This window comes from Protopterus annectens, chromosome 10.part0 (genome assembly GCF_019279795.1).
Source record: "Protopterus annectens isolate FY-2018-M chromosome 10.part0, PAN1.0, whole genome shotgun sequence".
Lineage (NCBI taxonomy): Eukaryota > Metazoa > Chordata > Ceratodontiformes > Protopteridae > Protopterus > Protopterus annectens.
This window is the reverse complement of record NC_056744.1, coordinates 952,304,080-952,322,160: the sequence shown is the minus strand read 5'-3', so window position 1 is coordinate 952,322,160 and position 18,081 is coordinate 952,304,080. Positions and strand designations below refer to the sequence as shown.

The window sequence follows — 18,081 nt, the reverse complement described above, 5'->3', positions numbered from 1 at the left end:
GATCTCTTCCAAAGTGAACTAAGAGCATGCAATTGGTCTCCCTTAAGACTCCTCCCATTGGAGGAAGCTGTCAAATACTTTAATTCCAAATTCCTCACCATCCTAGATAAGCATGCACCAAACCGCTCTATTAGAATCAAAACTAAATCTGCCCCATGGCTGTCAAAAGAAACCAAACAAAAATTCCACCTTAGAAATAAATACTGGGCCAAATGGCGTATGACTAAAAACTCTGCTGACCATCAAAACTTTAGACAACTGAGAAATGAAACTAAGAAACTTATACTGTCTGATAAAAGAAACTACTACTTACAGTTCCAGCAAACTAAACATAATAACCCACAAAAATTCTGGGCAAGTATTAACCAACTATTACACCCAGGTCAATCCATTACACCTAACCCACAAGGCACAGACCAGGAGAACCCAAAGCACACTGCCAATGCCTTTAATACTTTTTTCATTGAAGCCATTCAATCACTTGCCAGTCACCTATCACCTAATAATTTCACTTTACCTATCTCTAACACAACTCCACCCCCTCCTTTTCTCTTCCAACCCGTCCCTACAACATATATTCTTTCCCTTATCCAAAAACTTAAACCTTGCTCTCGTTCAGCAGATCAATTACCAGCTGAATATCTACAGAAATCAACCAAACCCATCGCCTATCCCATTTCCATTCTGATTAACAGAACCATTAGTGAAGGACACATCCCTAGCATCTGGAAAGTCTCCCATATTATCCCCCTTCATAAAGGTGGAAAATCTACTGATTTCTCCAACTACCGTCCCATAGCCCTACTTTCACCTTTGGCAAAACTAATGGAAAAATGCATCCATAAGCAACTGCTAGACCACCTAATCCAAAATAACTTACTTTCCAGCTGTCAACATGGTTTCAGACCATCCCAAAGCACTACTACTGCCCCCTTTTCCTTTACTGACTGTATTAACAAAAACCAAAATGCTGATATGCTCTCCTCAGCACTATTTATCGATCTGTCCAAGGCATTTGATATGGTTAATCACCAAATACTTATAAATATCCTCAAATCTCTCTCACTAGATACACTCACTATTAAATGGTTCCAATCCTATTTAGGTAACAGACAACAGGCAGTACTTTGGCACAACACTCTATCTACCCACCTGCCCATTAACATTGTCGTCCCTCAAGGGTCCATATTAGGTCCTCTTCTTTTCTCCATATTTGTCAATGATCTTCATCTTAGCAATCCCCCAAGCTACATGTGTTCAGTACGTTGATGATTCTACACTTATATGTACAGCCACATCCACTTCTAAACTTCACTCCCTTACCCAAGAAGTATTTAATACAGTAGAACAATGGTTTACACAACATTGCCTTCTGTTGAACCCCAAAAAAACAAAACTCCTCCTTTTCAATCCTACTCGTAAGACTGTCCCAATAGATTTCTCAGTAATATCCACAAATGGTACTCCCATATCACCTGACCCAACTACTAAACTACTTGGTATTACCATAGACAACAATCTTAACTTTGACACCCATATCAACAATACTATAAAAAACGTCAATAAAAAGCTAGGCTCTCTCTACAGAATCAAACCGTTCCTTTCACCAACAGTCAAAAAAACTATTGCTTATACCCATCTAATCTCTACACTCCTCTATGCCTCACCCATATTTACTAATTTATCTAAAAATAACCTCACCAAACTGGAAATCTCCTACAATAACATTGCCAGGTTTGCTACTGGCAACCCTTTCAGAACCCACCACTGCTATAATCTTAAGCAGGTTGGATGGCTAGAAATTCAGAATCTGCTTAAATTCCACGAACTAACCATTGCCCATAAGACTCTTTACCAACCTTCCAGTACTTCTATATTAACTAACCTCATCTATCCCTATAAGAATCTGAAATCCTTGTGCCCATCACACAAACTTCTTGTAAACACCTCTAAATCTAATAACAAGGCTGGGGACTCTCTTTTCAGCAACACTGTTGGAAAATCCTGGAACCTTCTCCCCAGTGAACTTTCTTCAGTTTCCTCCACGTCTCTTTTCAAAAACAAACTGAAACTTTTCCTAAGAACACACTGGCTATGCCCCTGTACTAAACCTGACTGATCAGTTTTCTACTTTTTCTACTCATAACAGGTACTGCCTACCCACTACTTCCCTATAACTAGCTCTACCTTTCTTCTTGCCACTTTACCTTTTTGCTATTCCTTACCCTTCTGTTCATCCCCTAAGCTTACTCTTAGTGTGGAAACTCTTTAATATATATAAAAGACACACTTATGCCTCTTTTATTTTGACTTTCTGTATTCTATCTGCAATCTGAACTGTACCTGCCTACTGCACTGCAAAGTATTGCTGCCCTCTCTGTAATTTTGTCCACTGTACCTGCCTTTGGCACTGTGATGTATTTCTGTCCTCTTTGATTTTTCCAGCCTAACTTCTAATACTCTCTATAAATATAAAGGTTTTATTTTCCTCTTATCCCAGACCTATTTCTCCCAGACTATAGTATAATATTAGACCTATTTTTAGTATTGTACTCAAATTTTAAAATGGGAGGTACTTAGACCTCTATGATAATTTATGTATTAACCTGTAACAACATTGTTTGTAAAAATGTTTTATTTTGCTATTTTTTTTTTCTCTGCACAGAGCTTATCTCCCCGGGCCTCTGCTGAAAATGGACATGTATCCAGTTGGACTAGCCCGGTCAACAAATGTAAAATAAATAAATAATAAATAAAAAAAAAAAATATATATATATATATATATATATATATATATACACACACATTAACAGACAACCATGCATTTACATATGCACTCACCCATGCAGATAAAAAAATGGCTCATTTAAACCTGCTTACGCTCCCAAGAAGCATTCACTCATGCATGCTCTCACCACTGACAGATGGACCGACACACACACACACACAGACACAGACACACACACACACACACACACACACACACACACACACACACACACACACACACACACACACACACATACATACAAACACACATACCCACACACACACACACACACACACACACACACACACACACATATGACTCACACACAGCCATGCACTTACACTCAAAGAATCGCTCACTCATACATGCAGGCACACATAGATGCTTCCACAATACCTACTTGAAGTTGTAGTGCAAACTGTGGCCAGTCCACAGAAGTGAGTGGGTGCCCACTGCCAAATGATGGTGTAAACCTTTTTCCTCCTTGTGAGAAAAATAGCATGGTCAGGCATTTCTCTGAATCATTGTACCTCATTTTTGAGGTACCAGAGCCATTTCTAGGGGAGAGGACATGTCTAGTTAGCATTAGACACATACCTGAATAGTAATATTTGCATGTGACATTGCCAGAGAGACAACTGACTGTGTTACAGCTGTCAACAGAATGAAGCTGTAATAGGAGACAGAAAATAACTGACAGTGCAGTTTCTAATTCTGCGCTGGCAATGATACCCTTTTTACTTGTTGTCACTATTAGACCAAATGAAGTGTCCTGATAACATAGTCAAAGCTACTCATTTTCTTATTGACTGTTACTGCTTTTCACACAGGCTAAACATTTAGCTTCTGTATGCCTTAAAACAAACACTACTTCTACTGCCTTAAAAAACTGTTTTCGAATCTGTTTGCTATAATGGCATAACTATTGATTTTTAAAGATTCATTAATCTTTATCAATGGTATGTGTGTCAAAACTAAATGAAACTATTGTTGTTCTTATTTTCTACTAGAACTTCCCCTTTTTCCTGACCCGATATTAAACATGAAACCATTGGTTATAATGGTTCTCAGTCTTACTGGCAAACCTCTTTAATGAACAGAATTTGAAAGAATGTCCAGACTTTTACCTCATGTTATTGGTCTTTTCCTTGTAAAATGTATGGTTTAATTCAAATAATTGAGGATTGTTGTGACTAAATAACGAGAGACCTTTGAATTTTAAAGCAAAACCTGTTATTCTAACACCTTTCTTCATTTATAAGAACAATATTTTCAGTACTTCCCTGATGTTTGTTCATTGCCCTCCCATTACTGGCTTTGTCTTGAGTTCTTACACAAAGAGGTTGACAGGTTTGCTTACTGGTGATACTACCATTCTAGACAACACTGCAAAAATGAAACAATCGGCCATTCCGGAATTCTGAATTAGCTCTTCTTTCCTTTCTTACTGACTCATAAGTCCATGCTATGGGCACTGCTATAAATACATTATTAGTAACTACTCTGGCTTTTCCATCTATTACTTCTTGATTGCTTTATGCCAGCCATGTTTTGCTTTCCCAGGCATATGGCTTTGTTTTCCAACCTATGAGTGTCCTGTCTTCATCTGTTCAACACACGATACACAGTTTTTCCTCTTGCTTTTCTTTACCATCTTGTTAATGTTTATTAAATTACATTAATTTGTTAAATATTTAACAAACGTAACCATACTGACCTCCTATATTGTGATAATGTCAACTAGGTTTGAGATTCTGAAGAATTTCATTTCCTAATTTCCTAACATTACCTGTCCAAATTTATACACCTGAACCTTTAAGTCAGATGTTATCATCCAGTCCTGATGTAATAATTCGTAGAGGTTTTAACTGCCACCCTTCAGGTTTACATATTAATTTACAAATCTGTATATATTTTAGTACCTTGTTTTCCAGTTTGCAAACAAGTCAAACACTGTTTACCATCACTAGGTGTACAAAGCTTGTTTTTCAGTCATGTGCTGCACCAACCTAAGTCCATGTTTTTTGTTATTGATTCATTTCTGATATTTATTCCCACAGCAGGACAGTATCTTGGCTAGCAATAGCACTCTCTCTCTCTTTCTCTCTCTCTCTCTCTCTTGAACACACACACACACACACACACACACACACACACACACACACACACACACACACACACACACACACACACACACACACACTCACACACACACACACACACACACACACACACACACATGCGCGCGCATACTTCTTATATATATATATATATATATATGTATATATGCATGTGCCTTCATATAAGTACACTGCGCAGCATTGCACATCTGGCTTGGTAGCCAGACCTTGAAGCATAATCCCTTTATCCTGCTTCCATTCCCTTATTATGAACACTTGCTGCAGCGTGACTAATAGCCATGTATATTTACACCTCTTGTCACTGCTCAGCATGGATCCTGCGTAGTACAGACATCTCTGAACTGCTACACAAACAATCCTTTCAGAGCAGTGCACATAGGCAGATGATGCTTTAATTTGTATAAGCAATGCCAACATACCACCACAGTTCCATGGGGCTGTGTAGATTATCTCTGTATTACAGAGTAGACATGGTTTTCTCAATTTCAAGCCCCTACTTTGCTACACAAAGCCACTTGTGCAGTATGCAATCAGTCTCTGACCCATTGTATTTCCATAGTTCTCTGTTCTTACATGCATTGAGCATATGGTATGGTCTGCTACCTTGTAGTTATGCTGTGCCAGGATGAGTGTGCTCCTGCCAGACTATCTGCAACAAAGTATATGTTTCTGTCTAGTCTGTAACACCACACTGATTATTTCTTCTTTTTCCTATGCACATGTTTAATTCTTTGGCTTTGGTACTCTTAACACACAGTAACCAAAGAATGAAATTGTTTCATTGAGGCAGACCATCCTTCTTTTTTTTTTTTGCACCAAAAGTTGCAACTATACAGATGCTGGAAAAAGTAACTTTCAGAATTTTGTTCACATAACTGGTGATAAATACTTTAATTGTAGTTGCATGTTGTGAGCCAGAGGATTGCATTGCTGAATTTTGCAACACCTTTTAATATATTGTTTTGTATACTGTCATACTTCAACAAATTCCTTTTTCTGGTTACATTTCTGGTGCATTTTTTTAATGCTAAAACTGCAAGATAAATGTTGGATCCAGAATTCTATAAATTTAGTTTGGCATAACACACAAAACATGCAAGCTGGTAGTCAAGTTGTTTACTGATCACTGACAGATGTATGGCAAAACAGAATTTATTGTAGATTGAATCAATCCCTAAGGCCTCTTCATGGATGTTTGTCTAATAACGACATAGATGATGGACACTTTAATGACTGTGACAATATTGGATCTGGAAAAGTTTGCAGATCTGTAGCAAAGGAATTTGTTGTACTTTCAGAATCTAAGAGCTGTAGTAAAGCATTTCCAGCTATTTTGCTGTGTAATTTAAGGTATTACCTACATTATCTCAGTAATCAGTGATGACTAGGAGGCCATCCAACATGATTATTACTATGTAACAAAAGAGCTTGCTGTACTTCCTTACATATTTATTCAATAGCATATTCATTCTTTTATATCGATGAGTGTGGATACTCACTAGGATGTGTTTTTGACAGGGTTTGGCTGGGAAACCAGGTCCAAGAGGACAGAGAGGTCCAACAGTATGTACTAGTCTTATATTACTATGGCATGCAAGAGCGAATTTAATATGTAACTGTAACATGCTTATTTGATTTATGTCTGCATGATAAAATAGTAGCATACGAACACTTTATATATAGAAAAAATGCATGAATGTATGTGTTTCAGTAGCTTGTGTCTAAAACTGCTTCATGAAGACCTTTTCCACACTAATATGCATAACATTTCAGTTTTCCTTACATTCATGCAGTCATTATAGATGTGTCTGCTTTAATTAAATGGCATATCACTAACATTGCAAACTGCATTTATTGCATTACAATAGGAGCTAAACCTTGTCCATGCTACTTTTTTATGAAACTCATTAGGGTCCTCGTGGTGGAAGAGGTCCTAGAGGTCCCACTGGAAAACCTGGTCCGAAGGTACTTTTTCAAACTTTCACAATCAAACATTACTTTTCCAAAATTGTTAAAAATGTTTTGATTTTAATTCATTACACTTCCTTTTGCCTTCTAGGGTACTTCTGGAAATGATGGTCCTCCTGGCCCACCCGGAGAAAGGGTAAGTCGATATTTAGTGCAAGATTTTATGTCTATACATATATATCTATATATATCTATATCTATATCTATATATCTATATATATATATATATATATATATATATATATATATAGATATAGATATATATAGATAGATAGATGCATATATGTATATATGAGATCCATTCATTACACTGACCATTCAGAATGTCAAATGTATTCTTCTGGCTTGTGAGATCAAAATCTCACATGGTTGAAATCTTTTTCTAGGAAGTCACAGAACTATGCGGCATGACAATTTTCCCTTTCCCTGCTGTTGTCAAGTCTCAGCATTGGTATTTATAAATAGCATGGTATATAGAGGTTGCAGGGGACCTTGTCCTCCTAAATAAAACATGTTTTAATTTTCTTTAGCTTTTTTTGCATCAATGTGAGTTTTGATCTTTTGGGATTAATATTTTGTGCTTCAAGGATATAGATGTGTACATATATGGGTTACCGTTAGAACATCGAACGTTTGAAACATTGACAAATGGAAACCCAGGTCCAAAACATCTACACATCTCTTCCCCAATAAATCAAAATATCGACATACAAATCTTTGACACCCAAATAGCCGACAGTGGAAACACCAACACATCCAAAATGCTAATCTGCAGTGAATGGTCCAAGTAACCTGTCAACATAAGCATGAAATAAACTAACACACCGCGGTGTTTGCAAACAGAACGGAACAAATGACAGCTCAAATTCAAACAACACATCGTTGTTTGCAACTGAAAACCAAACAAAATATAGTTCTTTTGTAAACCCGATGTTAGAAATATACAATTAACACCGTTCAGCAGTACGTCCTCTGCTCATCCAGAACACAAAATTACATTTGCTGTGAGTACATACAACTGAAAATGGGGCAATTCTGGTAACAAAGTCCAGTGGGGTGTACTCTTCCCTATTGCACAATATTTGTTGAAATCTCTCATGTCTCTCAATTAGTCTTCTCTTCTTTGGAGATGGGGGGAACTCCACTAACCATGTGCACATGCAATTCATCTATATGATCCTGTTCCCTACACAGTACCCGAATGAGTACATCTAAATCAGTCATTCTAGGACCTACCAGGCATTTTAACTGCCTGTGCCAGGCTTCCACCGAGTTCTGCATCTAGGGTAGGAATAGATCGTTCAACTCAGACACGTTCCAAAACTTGATTGGTAACAGTGGAGGAAACCACACAGTACTGGAGGTACCAGTGCTAAACTTACGGAGCCTATCATTGGTATAGTAGTCAGAAAAGTACCTCACTAACTTACTGCCCTCATCTGGCACTATCTCCTTTAGTTTATTAAATATTTGCAAAACCTGATCCTCAGGCAGGAAAGATAATGCTACCAAAGACTTTATACATAACTGAAATTGCATGCTAGTGTTGTACAATGCACTCAAACCCACATGCTGAATCTTTTGCCAGACATTTTGTCCAAAGTGAAATAAGCAGCCTTTGGACTGCACATCGTCAAAGTTTAAGCAAACACTTTTAAGAGCTGTGATTTCAAAGTCGCATAGTATAAACTTCACACTTTTGACAAAACCATTTTCAGCCAGTAACGCAAATGACGCATTCCACAAGTAGTTGTAGCATTTCTAAGATTTAGCACTCATCAGTGCATAGAATAGAGGTACAACCTTACTATATGAGCCTAGCTTTAATAGGCTGTGAATACTGTACAATTGTCTGCAAATAAGAACCCTGTGGAAATACATCCCATCCATCATCCAGATGGAAGCCTTACTTAGATCATACAAATTATTTATAATACTAAATGCATACACCACAGTGTTTCCTCTACTATCAGTGATCCGTTTAGCAACAAATGACCCGTCTTTCAGGTTATGGCTGCTCACATCTAGATTTAATAAATTGAGCTCCCTACTTCCAGGTGTGAGGTGATACTTGCACCATACCCTTGCAATACATTGCAAAAGTGCTTTTCTACGTGGTATGTTGTGTACCACATCTAAAGATGTTGATGCTAAACTGTCCTCCACTACAACACAGGGCATACCTCTACTAAACTGCGCCCTAACTTTAACTTCACTACACACCCTGTATCTTTCTATCTCACTAGGGTCACCACTATGCTGATGTGGTGTCGATTTCAGCAGTTCGTCACCAGTACTAACTGTTTTAGATACCGCTCCACCCATACAACGAGCGGTGAAGTTCTCTTTACAACACCAGTACCTCTTTTCATTCCAGCTCTGTTCAAGGTATTATATATACGGTCCTGGTAAATCCACATCAGTCATTGTGCTTGCTTGCATAAATTGCTCCGAATCAGTGTTCATTGATTGTACTCAACAGTTCCCAGACACACTATTTCTCCTCTGAAACTTCAGATCCTCAGCGCTCCTACATTTCAAATTGCATGTTGAAACTTTAAAGGTTGACCAATTACGTTGTCGGGTGTTGATGTTTTGGAACCGGGTTTCTGCTTGTCGATGTTTCAAACATTTGATGTTCTAACGGTAACCCATATATATATATATATATATATATATATATATATATATATATATATATATATATATATATATATATACACATACATACACACAGTAAACTCTCAGTTAACGGGAACTCAAGCAACCAGAACTCTCAAGCAAGCAAAAAAAAAAAATCAAAGAAATGCAGTACAATTTTCATGTGTTGCACTTTCTGCCCCCCCCCCCGCAGAAACATACCTTACATTTTTAGAGTTTTAGAGTTTTGAAAAGGAAGATAGGAATAAATTCCCTGTCTCTACAACCCAAGAACAAGTCAAACCAAACAAATAGTATTTGGTGCAGTATTAGTTAGATCTGTTTTTAATAGTAACTCTCAAGCAACCAGAAACAAGTTATCTGGTATCTACCAATTCCCATAGGTGCCGGTTGATGAAGAGTTTGCTGTATATATTATAGACAGTAGCAATAATTAAAATGGAATTTTGATTAGAAATTAGATAGTGTAGCTGACACTGGAAATTTGAATAGAAGGATTCTGATCTGATAGATGAATGTTGCAGAATATTAAAGCAGTTTTCTCCTTGATGACACAATATATTTGTGCTTAGACTTTTTGCATGTAATGCATTTTCCTTAAAAGTTTTGAAATGTTGAGGCATTGCTTCAGCAGGTGTCACTTACGGATGTTTGTGTTTCACTGCTTATCTGGCATGGTTTAGGAATTAGAATGTTGCTCAACTTGATAGTTCAAGAACATTTTATTAAATTTTGTATTACAAGAAACCCTTTTGAAGAGTATATTCTTAAAGGTAATATCACCGCTAACCTTCCAGAAAACATAGATTCTCAGATTGCAAAATCTTAAGTTTTTACAACTATTACAACATTATTGGTCCTTCTGTTGTACTAGTCATCTCCATTATAGTTTACTTTAGGAAATTGTAATTCATTTTATAAAATACATATTTCAGATCATTAGTATAGATATGCCACCTTTTCTCACTATATGATTGAAATGAAACTGGGCATTACATTTCTGCTATTGATATAACCTTCACTTAGTTTGAGGCACCACTCAGAAGAAACATACTTTAGAGCAATGCATATATGAGTTATTGCACCGCCTGTGAAAGGCTGATTTGTAAGCCATGATGCAAGTTCAAACCTTTTCATTTTCAGTGAAACCTGTTATTTCTGCACATACAGTCAGTGTAGTGAAATATTTTATTATATATCTGGCCAAGTAACATATTAGCATGAGTACTTCTTAAAACAGTACTCAGTGATTCACCAAGAGGTAGAGAATTAGGCCTGCCAAGGAAATATTTCTGTTGTCATGGAGACAGAACCCAGTGTTTGTCCACTTCCCATTGAAGCTAAGTACTAGTGATTGATGAAAGCATTCTTAGTAATGACTCAGCTGCACATAATTATGTGCACTAGTTCTTTTTTTCAGGGCACTATTGCTGAATGTCTGCATACTCTATAGCCCTGGGATATATCATTCAAGCCCTGGCATCTGCACAGTGTTCTGATTGTCACACAACACTAACAACTTTCTTTCTAAAAGTCATCTGCACTGGGACCAGAGGTAATTGTATCAGTCTCAGAAGTCTTTCCATGTGGAAATTCAAAGTCCTCTGCAGAGAACAGAAAGCAAAATTAGGTGTCATTCAAATAGAACAGTGGCTGGAAAGGAGAAGAAATGGAAAACAGAAAAGTGTTTAAGTTTACTTTCTGATGATGTTATAGAAATGTTTAACAATTCATGATCAACCAGGTCTGATGGAATAAAGCAGTTATAGTTTTCAGTATCTTTGTGTTTAAATATGTTTTAAGCAACATGGATGACCAAGTAACTGAATTAAATATGTACTTTTGCTGAAGTTAATTTACCTACATGCATGCATCTCCAGTAGCACAAGGCACATTTGTATCTCCTTAATGAAGTAATTACATTTTTACAATTAGATCAAAGCAATTTGTTATTAAATATGCTCCAAATAGAGTGGGTAGCAAAGTTTACTAAATGGATGTGCCACTTGGTTAACTTGCAACACCATTTGATCTGCTGACATGCCATTGACACAACTCTGTAGTTACACATGCTTAGCTCTGTAGTTACTTTGTCTTGGACATGTAATATTCCTGTCCATTGTGTACAGTCCACTTAAATGTCAAAATATGTATAAATATACATTTCTTTCCCAGCATCAGAACGAGGGTGGGATACGTGAGTTCTGAATCCCTGTATTTTTCTAGCTCCCTTCCTACAATTTATTTATCTTCATTGATGCAGCAGTGTACTTAAGCATGGCTACAGCATCCTTCAATCCATGCTTGCGTTTTAGTCCATCTCAATATGGCTTCCACTGCAATAAAAAATGCATGCATTTACAATACAGCTCAGATAAGAAATATAAAGCCTATTTTACAGTGCCTTTGTTGGTTGAGGTTTCTACCTCACACATCAATGGTCTTAAGATTCGTCCTGTTTAGCAGTTACTGTCTGCACTGATGCTGCATTTTTTCTTAACATGTATTAACTCTGGGTTCTTTCATTTTTCCAATTCTAAGAAATAATACCTGAACGCTTAACTGTAAAAATGTAACCTCTCTCTCTTTGTTTCTGTCTCTCTTTTTATATTTACCTTTGTACTTGTGCCCATACATCATAGCTGAAAAGTGAACACTCCATTAACATATTTAAAAAGTAAAAACTTAGTAATAGGCTATGATACACACCTGATAAGCAGATTAGGATTTCATATTGCCATTACTATGTCATATCCTACCTGACATACACTAAGTGATAACAGAGAAGTTGGTTGGAGCTGGAATTACCCAGGCTAGATGCTTTATTGTGTAATACCTTAAGCCTTCTTGAGTGGAGACCCATGTGAAATGTGCAAATGACCCCTTAAGGACATACTAGTTTCAGCTACATGGCTTTAGAATACCAATAACTTTTTATTTTTTAAATCTTTATAGGGAGATTCAGTCAATAAAGCATTGCTATTCAGAAGCCATGTAGGCAAAACACTGGTGTTTCCTTAAAGGGTCATTTGCATATATCTCATGAACTTTCACTAGGGGAGGTTTAAGGTATTACACAGTCTAGCTTGGCTAGTTTTTTCCTGCAATTTTTACTGAAAAATTTGTATGTGTGACCTTTTTATCCACTGCATAAAAGAGCTAGCCAAGCAAGAGTCTTCAATGTATAATATTTCAAACCTCCTGTAGTAGATGCCCATGGAAAATGTATGCATATGACCCCTTAAGGACAGACATTTTTTTACTTTTCTTTTTAGTTTTTAAGTCTTTATGGGTACATTCAGGCCAATAAAGTCAAACCTTACCAACTACAGAATGCATGTTTCAGCCTCTGAATGTACTTTTTTCAATTTTCTGCTCATTTTGTCCCTTTTCTGGAGACAATTATGAAATTAGGCAGCCCTATGGCTTAGATGCAAGACACCCCTGAGCTGTTATCCAAAATCTGTTAATTAATGTGCTCCCACTTCATATGGTTTTAAAACAATGTACTTTGCTGTTGACATTGTAAAGTTTACTGTTTATTTATTGTAAATGTTTGTGCAAAGAGTTTGCAATTGAAAGGAAGATTAACACACATACTGTACATAGTTATACAAACCAAGCACTATCCAGAATAAAACCAAATTTATTCCTAGGAAATTCTACAGTATGTCTTGTCATTATTTTAGTGTTGTTAACATTACCAGCCAGTAAATATTACATGGAAAAAAGATATTGACCGTTTTTGCAGTTCTCGTTAGCTTTAAAACTTTAGTTATCTTTTCTTATAATCTTCAAACTATGGTCATATCTGTGTTAAAATTAACATTCCAAATAAAGTTGTTTTTTAACACATTTGGAAAGAAGTTTATTTATATCCCATTTCTGACTTTGGTTAAAATGATGTGCAAAAAAGAAATATGTTTGGCTCTGTACATTAGTTTAGCTTCTTCCTTTCTAATATGCTTCACATTAAATTTTCTTAATCTTGGCAAAAAAGTAAAGCATATTTCCCTTTTGTCTGTCACAAATGACACACCTACCTGTTCTTTGATGCAAAATGACTAGTTATGACTGCGTAACAAGTGAAATGAGATCACTAGGTTTCAGTGCCTTGGCCATAAACCTCAATGTTATGTCAAAGATTTCAGTCATCAGAGCCAGAGCAGTACATATGACATACTGACAGTCTACAGTAACAAAAAAGCAGATGATGACGTCTAGGCATGGTCACATGGGCCATAAATGATATGTGATTTGCCAGTATTCTAGTTTCTAGCTATCATAGCAGTTCTATATAGATGCCACCAAGATTAGAAATAACTGGTTAGATGTATTAGAGCAATGCATGCACTATCTTTCTTCACTTCTGTTCCAGTTTCATTTACTGGTAGTCAGTAAAACAAATGTGCAGTTGAAATTAACCAATTACTATTAACAGCTTAAGCAGTGAAATTGCTTAAATAGCATATTCTCCCAGCTATTCTCTGTCTTAGAGTTTTAAATGCATAATTACTTTTAACAGGCTGTTAATTGATTATGTCATGCATTTCAGGGACCTCAAGGGCCACAGGGACCCGTTGGATTTCCAGGACCAAAAGGCCCCCCAGTAAGTATCTTTTGCTTGCATACTGTATTTGACATGAACTATTACAGATCTCTCTGCTTTGGAAGCTATATTTCATATGCAGAGATATTTAAACACCTCATGTCAACTTTGTCTTTATGTCTGAATGCATGTGCTTATAGACAGACATGAATATGTGCATACACCTTTGTACATGTGTGTTTTATGTGTGTGCATGTGTGTGTGTGTGTGTGTGTGTGTGTGTGTGTGTGTGTGTGTGTGTGTGTGTGTGTGTATGTGTGTGTGAGAGAGAGAGAGATTCCGTGTGGTTGTGTGTGCATGCCTATGTGTGCATGTGTGTTTGGTCAGAGCTTAACTGATACTTATGTTGTGATTATGCCCAGGTCTAACACAACCCAGACACAGCAACACATTAAGATGATTATTATTATTATTATTATTATTATTATTATTATTATTATTATTATTATTATTATTATTATTACTAGTTGTAGTAGAAAAGAGGAATCTCTTTGTTTTTTGTTTTAGTGTCCTGTTGAGTAGAAAAAACTATTATATTTTCCTCTCATTGTTACATTATTCTAAACCCTTGAACTGGATAATGAAGTAAAACATTCATGCTTTTGAGTGTGTGTGTGAGTGTGTGTGTGTGTGTGTGTGTGTGTGTGTGTGTGTGTGTGTGTGTGTGTGTGTGTGTGTGTGTGTGTGTGTGTGTGATTATGTCTGTGTGTATAAACAAATATATACATGGAAAAGGCCTCATATGGAAGACTGAGGTTGTCATATGCACAAATGCTGACAAATTATAATAGATGTCATTTTTTTTCAGGGTCCACCTGGTAAAGATGGATTGCCTGGACACCCAGGGCAAAGAGGTGAAACAGTAAGTATGCTTGATTTGTGGGTTATAGGTCATGTTATTATGTTTTGAGATCTGAATCACAGAATAAATAACAAAATTATGCATAGTTCTGATACCGATGTTTTAACAGATACTTGTTACTGTATATGTTCTGTAAGTCAGAAAATGTGTATATCTCACTAAATCAGAAGGGGCAGTTGAAAAAGAATGAGGGACTGACATTTGCTAACATATTCTAACTTCAATAAAAAATCCAGTGAAAAAGCAAACAATTTCAGAAATCCTGACTTGAGGAAGCTCCATGTGAATGAAAGCATTAGCCATTTGTTAACTCTGATATTTCTGGAATGAACTAACTCATCTATTCGTTTTCAGAGCATCATTTGCTTTTACATTCTAACATACTATTAGTAGGAGGCTTCAGGAAATCAAATCCACACAAAGGTGCTGCCTACACTGTGGAAAACGTGTTTCATTACCACATAAACACATGCATGCACATTAGCTTCGGTGCTGCCATCTGAGTGATCTATAAATGAACAATTCACAGTGACCACTTACCATACACTCAAATGCACTTGAGGTTCATAGAAGATCATATAAACTTTTAAATGCAAAGGTAATTCAACTCCAATTTCATCTGTGCTATAGCCCAATTTCAAAATATCTAAGGAGTATGCACAAAAATGGATGGACTGAGTTATAATCTGCCCCTTTTTCCTAGGAGAACAGAACATAATGATTGCTTTATGATGAGTCACAAATGAGAGTTTAGAGGCATTAATGAAATTCAGAAAACAAGCACAGAATAGTACAAGTGCTTCCAAGTCCTTGAACATATTGAACCAGCATGGTAATGATAATTGCATATTGCATGCCAGACCATAATAATTATCTTGTGCATAAAAACTAAATGCCCACAATGCATCCCTACTTATAATATGTACTGCACTCAAATATCTCTTGTATCAGTAAGATTGATAAACAACTGTTGTTTGAAAGTAAAATTGACACAATGAAAAGAATTAAACATTTTGCATTTGTTGTTTGTGATGCTGTAGAAAATAAATAATTGTAAGTGCTGCAGTGCTGATAGTGTTGATGCTGCTATGAAAAAGCTTTGATTGATACATTTGCTCTGCTTAAAATGTTGAGTACTCACTGTATTGCTTTATCTGCATGACAGTGGCTGGTAGATTCAGTAGCAGTCACAAAAGGATTCATGATAATGAAACAAAATCAACAAAGTCATGACCACTAAACAAGATACAATGAATCTGGCATGCGTTAAATATGAAATATCCCCTCACTCCCATGTGTGTCAGTAGGAATATAAGAAATATCCCATGCTACACTTCCAGTGTTCCACTGATGAAACAAAATGAACACTATATGTAAAATACAGACAACATTTCTAGTCTAGACATAACAATAATAATAAAAAAATGACAACCTTAAAATATCTGAAATTTAACATGGTTGTAGTACTAATACTGGACCCAATCTCCTCTGTATCTTACTGGAAACAGCTTTTACTCGGTAATAGTTTATCAGAACTTATCTTTACGTTCCATTTACCCCAAAAAAGGAATTCAGATAAACTGCTCTTGACTGAACTACACAAACCCAACTAAAATATGTATTAATGGCAGATCATTGGTGCAAAGTCTCTGTAGCTGCTGGCATTATCTACACCATTCCCGTCTCCCTGTTATGGGTTCTGTCCTTCCCCATTCTTCTATGAATCCTGTGAAAAAGCTGCTTCTATGAAAAAACAAAAAACATGACAGAAACAATGTTTCTTTCCCTGTACAAAATTTCCAAGGACTGTAATTTGAATCCAGCAGAGATACAGTGAACTTTTGTTGTAGGGTTGCTAACTTTAAAACTGACTATTTAGGCTTCCAGGAGTGATGCTGTAAGATCTACCCAGTTAAAACTGCATTGGTCCAATTAATGATAAATGCCAACATCTATCTGTTTTTGTTTTAACAAACAAGTAAAACTTCATTGGAAAATCCAAGTCATTAAATGCAGAAGTAAATTAACAAAGGATACAGAATGCTTACAATGTAACATAACATTTATCAGCTGTATCATGTAACAATTGCATACCAGATGTGATACTAAATATGAGAGCCATTGTCTAATAGGAACAAAACTGTGCTGCAAGATGCTTTTAGAAAGTAAAATGGGAAGTAAACTATCACCAAAATAGGATATGCATTACCAAAATAATTGGCATGCCATGTTGGTAAAACTTTAAGTGGGATGAAGAAATGCAACAGTGTTTTCAGGAAAGGATTAAAATGTACTCCAGAAGTCACAAGCACAGAAATCATGTCTGGTGCATTTGTATGCCTCCCACAATTAATATTAATATAAAAAGAGGTGATGTGTACAATCCTTGGTGACAATTTCCTGTTTTAAATTGTAATGGTGACAGCTATAAGAATTACACAATGTAGACATGTATCAATGTTGAGATTAATTAAGACTTGGAACTTAAAGGCTTATTCTTCAAATCCCTACATTGCTTAAGAAAAGGAAGACAGAGATTTTATAGCAATTAGGCTGCATCAGTTACCATCTTCCATAGGTCCTTAATCTATAGGCAGTTTCAAATCATGTGAATTTAAGTGGCAAGTTATTGTAAACATCTCTACTGTCTACCATCTCAGTTTTGCCCTGTATTATTAAGCTGAAGATTAGTAGTTTGCTAGCAATGCAATAGCTTGAACTGCATAAAACTAACCTTTTTTTTAACTTTTTCCAGGTTAACAGCATGTTTTTGTTTGTACAAAAGTTGTGTACTCAAGTCTATAATAATTTTGTTCAATATCATCTAACATATTTACATATTTATCTATTATAGTGGGGTGCCAAATGTAATTTGGATATGCCCCACTGTTGTTAAATGTCATCAACAGATTGATTTCTCACTAACAATATACCAGAGAGGATGACAGCATAGATAAGTTTGGAATAGTGACTTGAGCTTTAGGTACTGCCAGAATGGAACTTGAATATTAGTACTGCAATGTAAATGAGCGTGAAAAGTTGGAAAATTAGTATTCTGGTGTTAAAAGAA

At 36.2% G+C, this 18,081-nt stretch overlaps 1 protein-coding gene across 7 annotated transcripts in view; it reads left to right on the top strand.

Annotated features, from left to right (window-relative positions):
- The window catches only part of COL11A1 (collagen type XI alpha 1 chain), a 625,054-nt gene that overhangs the window by 401,691 nt on the left and 205,282 nt on the right, over positions 1-18,081 (top strand). For all 7 annotated transcript variants that reach the window (XM_044085726.1, XM_044085723.1, XM_044085729.1 and 4 more), the window contains 5 exons: positions 6,430-6,474; positions 6,823-6,876; positions 6,971-7,015; positions 14,096-14,149; positions 14,958-15,011. In XM_044085726.1, the coding sequence (XP_043941661.1) occupies positions 6,430-6,474; positions 6,823-6,876; positions 6,971-7,015; positions 14,096-14,149; positions 14,958-15,011 (252 nt within the window). The remainder of the gene's footprint in view (positions 1-6,429; positions 6,475-6,822; positions 6,877-6,970; positions 7,016-14,095; positions 14,150-14,957; positions 15,012-18,081) is intronic.